The sequence below is a fragment of the Myotis brandtii genome, unplaced genomic scaffold (assembly GCF_000412655.1).
Source record: "Myotis brandtii unplaced genomic scaffold, ASM41265v1 scaffold57, whole genome shotgun sequence".
Taxonomy (NCBI): domain Eukaryota; kingdom Metazoa; phylum Chordata; class Mammalia; order Chiroptera; family Vespertilionidae; genus Myotis; species Myotis brandtii.
This window is the reverse complement of record NW_005370133.1, coordinates 1,760,661-1,764,943: the sequence shown is the minus strand read 5'-3', so window position 1 is coordinate 1,764,943 and position 4,283 is coordinate 1,760,661. Positions and strand designations below refer to the sequence as shown.

At 47.1% G+C, this 4,283-nt stretch overlaps 1 protein-coding gene across 1 annotated transcript in view; it reads right to left on the bottom strand.

Moving 5' to 3' along the window:
* Positions 1–147: 147 nt before the first annotated feature.
* The window catches only part of LOC102240878 (40S ribosomal protein S8-like), a 4,975-nt gene continuing 839 nt past the window's right edge, over positions 148–4,283 (bottom strand). Inside the window, exons 2-3 of the mRNA XM_014549754.1 lie at positions 559–950; positions 148–321 (exon numbers count right to left, since the gene is read on the bottom strand). Coding sequence (XP_014405240.1) covers positions 148–321; positions 559–950 — 566 coding nt within the window. The remainder of the gene's footprint in view (positions 322–558; positions 951–4,283) is intronic.

Here is a 4,283-nt window from a genome sequence, read left to right as displayed (position 1 = left end):
TCCCATATAGTGGGATTTCTTGTTGTTTTGTTGATGGTTTCCTTTGCTGTGCAAAAGCTTTTTATTTTGATGTAGTCCCATTTGTTTATTTTCTCTTTAGTTTCCATTGCCCTAGGAGCAGTATCAGAGTGATTCCACTTTTATGAGCTACTCAGAGTGGTCAAAATCAGAGACATTAAGTAGAATAGTGGTTGCCAGGCACTGGAGGGAGGACTGCTCCTCGAGAAGACTGCTGATTTTGGCATTCTTTTTCCTCTCATCGTATTTCTTCTGAATTTTCTTTGATCGTTTTTTGTTCAAAATCTCTTCCTCTTCAGGAGTCTGAGTAAAGGAGACAAAGATGGGTTAGCTGGGGGTCCCCAAATTCTAACACGAGGAAGGATTGTCACGGTACCCTCGAACCCCGCACATCCCAACTTCTGCCTTCCTCAGCACTAAAGGCTTTCTTCTCTTTCCATTCAGTAGCAGAACTGGACAGAATTTCATCACAAGAAGGCTGGAATCAATCAGGCTGGCCTCCCCCCACCCTACAGGGAGGTTGGCTCCCCAAACACGCACCAGCTTGGCCCCCTTCTTGCGGCCCAGGGGCAGTGCGTAGTGGGACTCGTACCACTGTCCGCACGGTGTGCTGTCAACCAGCACGATGCAGTTCTTCACTAGGGTCTTGGTGCGGACCAGCTCGTTGTTGGATGCGTTGTAGACAACATCAATAATCCTCGTTTTGCGTGTACAGCACTCTGAGCCCCAGGAGAAGTTGCCCACGTCCAGCCTCAAGGCCCGGTACTTCTTGTTGCCGCCGCGCACGCGGACTGTGTGTATGCGACGGGGTCCAATCTTAGTGTTGGCAGCAGGGCGTCCCAGCTCATATTTCTGCTTCTTGCCCCCGGTCTTGCGGCGCTTGTGCCAGTTGTCCCGAGAGATACCCCTGGCTCGGCGCCGGTTGGAAAGAGCTGGGCAGTTATTGTTTAATGAGTTTCAGTTCACAAGATGAAAAGAGTTATGGGAATGGAGGGTTGTGATGGCTGCACAATAATGTGAATTATTTAATACCACTGAGTTGTACATTTAAAAATAGTTAAGATGGGCCCAGCCAGTGTGGCTCAGTGGTTGAGTGTCGACCTAGGAACCAAGAGGTCACACAGTTCATTCCCCATCAGGAAACAGGCCCGGGACTGCTGGATCCATAGTAGGAGGCACGCAGGAGGCAGTGATCATTGATGTTTCTCTCTCAGCAATGTTTCTATCTCTCTATCCCTCTCCCTTCCTCTCTCTAAAAATCAATAAAAACATATTTTTAACAAAATAGTTCATCCCTGGCTGGTTGTTCAGTGTTTAGAGCATCGGCCTGCAGACAAAAGGGTTGAGGGTTGTTGGATTCCTGTTCAAGGGCATGTACCTCAGTTGCAGGTTTGATCCCCTACTCTGGTCTGGGCAAGAGGAGGAGGCAACCGATAGATGTGTCTCTCTCACTTAGATGTTTTTCTCTTTCTCTTCCCCTCCTCCCTCCCTTCCACTCTGTCAAAAAAAAAAAAAAATCAATGGAAAAAATATCCTCGGGTGAGGATTTTTTTTAAAAAAATAGTTAAGATGGTAATTGTTATGTTAGGTGTATTTTATCACAATAAAAAAAATATTTAAAAACAATTAATGAGGCCGAGATTACATATTGCATGATTCCATTCATAGGACCTTCTGAAAAGACAAAATCATAGTACTAAGAACAGAGCAGTGGTTGCCAGGGGCTAGGGGAGGGGGAAGGGTATGACTACAAAGGGGTTCCGGAGGGAGTTTTTTGGGGGATGGGACTATTCTGTATCCTCATTGTGTTAGTGGTTAAAAGAACCCTTACATGTGCTAACATTCATACACTGTACACGAAGATAAACAACTTTACTATATGTTAAAAATAAAAGGAATTAACTGGCCCAACTCATGGTAACTGTTTGTCTTGCCCAGATAATAGCCACCCCAATGGTTGGAGTTTGTGGCGAGAGAAGACTAGAGTAGGCAGGAAGGGAGAATAAGAACATGCATGCTGCATAAACAATTGTTCTGAGTATTTTTTTATTCCTTTTCTTTTGGCGAGTTGTCCCCTAAAGATCAGTCTTGTGTTCTTCCTAGGGCTTCCTCTTTCTCTTTCCAAGTGTGAAGCTCTTCTGATTACCAGTCATTCCTCTTGTTTCTCCTACAAGACACTGGACACTTTGGTCCAATGTTAATTTTTAGGTTGAACTTTACTCTCCAGGTTACCTCATTCCCCAACAATAGTCAGGATGGCTGAGCTTGCAAAGCAAAGCCCTCTCTAACAGTTCCAACATTTGAATTCTGACAGAACCAGAGGAAAGGCATTTCACAGTGCCTCACCTCTTACTCCAATCACGTACGCCCTCTTGATTGGAGCTGCTAGAGAAATGATGCAAACAAATCTGAAATTTTTAATTTTTTTTAGTAGCCACATTTAAAAAGTAAATAGCCCCATCTGGTTTGGCTCAGAGGATAGAGTGTTGGCTTGCAAACTGAAGGGTCACGGGTTCGATTCCAGTCAAGGGCATGTACCTCGGTTGCAGGCTCCTCCTTGGCCCAGGGCTCTGGTCAGGACGCATGCAGGAGGCAACCAATCGATGTGTTTCTCTCACATCGATGTTTCTCTCTGTCTTTCCCTTTCTCTTCCACTTTCTCTAAAAATTAATGGAAAAATATCCTTGGGTGAGGATTAAAAAAAGTATAAAAAGGTAAATAAAGCAAGTGAAATCAGTTTTAATACTATATTTTCCTTAACCTAATATATCAAAATGTTATCACTTCACACGCAATCCAAATAATAATTATTGAGATATTTTGCATTCTCTTTTTTGTACTAAGTCTTTGAAATCCACTGTGTTTCACACTTAAAATACATCAAAATTTGACCCTGGCCCAGTAGTTCAGTTGGTTAGAGCATCATCCCAATGTGCCAAGGTTGTGGGTTTGATCCCTCGTCAGAGCATATAGAAGAATCAACCAATGAATGCATAAAAAAGTGGAACAAATCAATATTTCTGTGTCTCTCTAAAATCAATTTTTAAAAAAAGTACATCATAGTTTAGTCACATGCCAAGCCCAATGCAAACAGCCTCTCACAATTTGGACTTTGATCATTACTGAGTATGTGAGCCTCTGCCTACATTCTTCATTCATTCTTTGGTCAACAAACACTGGGGTGTCTATTATGCACCAAGCATTATGCTGGAAATATAAAAGTGAATCAGACATTGATTGTTCTAAAGCTCAGTTTGTGAAGGTGAGAAACAGGTAGAGACCAAAAAATTGTGAATCATGCATGACACAGATGCACTATTTTAGCAGCACCTTAGTGGGGAAGGAAGTGACGAAAAGTGTAATGTTAAAACTGGCCCTGAGCTGCCTTGGGGATGTGAGCCGTTAGCTCTGTGAAGGGGGTGGGAACGGGCATTCCAGAGGTGCCAGCTTGAGCAAAGGCACTGAACGAAGGGAGAGTGGGCCCAGGGAACCTCCTAGGAGTGCATGTTACAGCAAAGGTAAAAGAAGGAAGTGGATAGCTGCGTGGCGCCAGTTGCCACACCTGGTAAACTGTCTGGCTTCTAAAATAAAAACCTCTGACACTTCTTACAATTTCAGAAGAGACGAGGTGTAAATGGCACCATATTTAGGCTTTTGCCGGGAACAGTCGCAGCTCCTCAGCACTGGCTGCTCCATGAGGGCAGGGCCATCTGCTTTGCTCACCACCCTACCCCAGGGCCTGCAACACAGCCCGGCACAGAGTGGGCGCTAGAGGCTTTACAATATCTATTTCCTCCATCATTCTTCCCCCTTCAGCCCTCCCCACCGCCCTCCGCAGATTGGGAAGGCGGGGAGATCGCTAGCCAGGCCCGTAATCCCCGGCTGCAGGGCGATTTAGCCAGGGCCATGGGGCGCCCCACCCACCCCAGCCCTCCCCTTCCCCTTCCCTCGGAAGGTAACCCAACGCGTGACCGCTTCGCCCGCCTCTCGCGAAGGCGCCACCTAAGGAGATGGGGAAGGAAGCAGCCGCGCCCTGCGGCTAAGAAGCCCCAATCCCGCCGCCCGTGCCCCCGCGACACCGCCACGCAGAGCACACTGGACCCTCCAGCGTCTGGGTCCCCCGCCAACCCCTCCCCGCGCGTCGGCGCAAAGAGGGTGGAGCGGCCTGACTCCCTCCGCCAATACAAGCAGCGGGTTCCTGGTCCGATCTCCCGCGCGGCTCGCCATTGGTCGCCACCCGAGTCTCGGCCCACCGAACCTTTGCG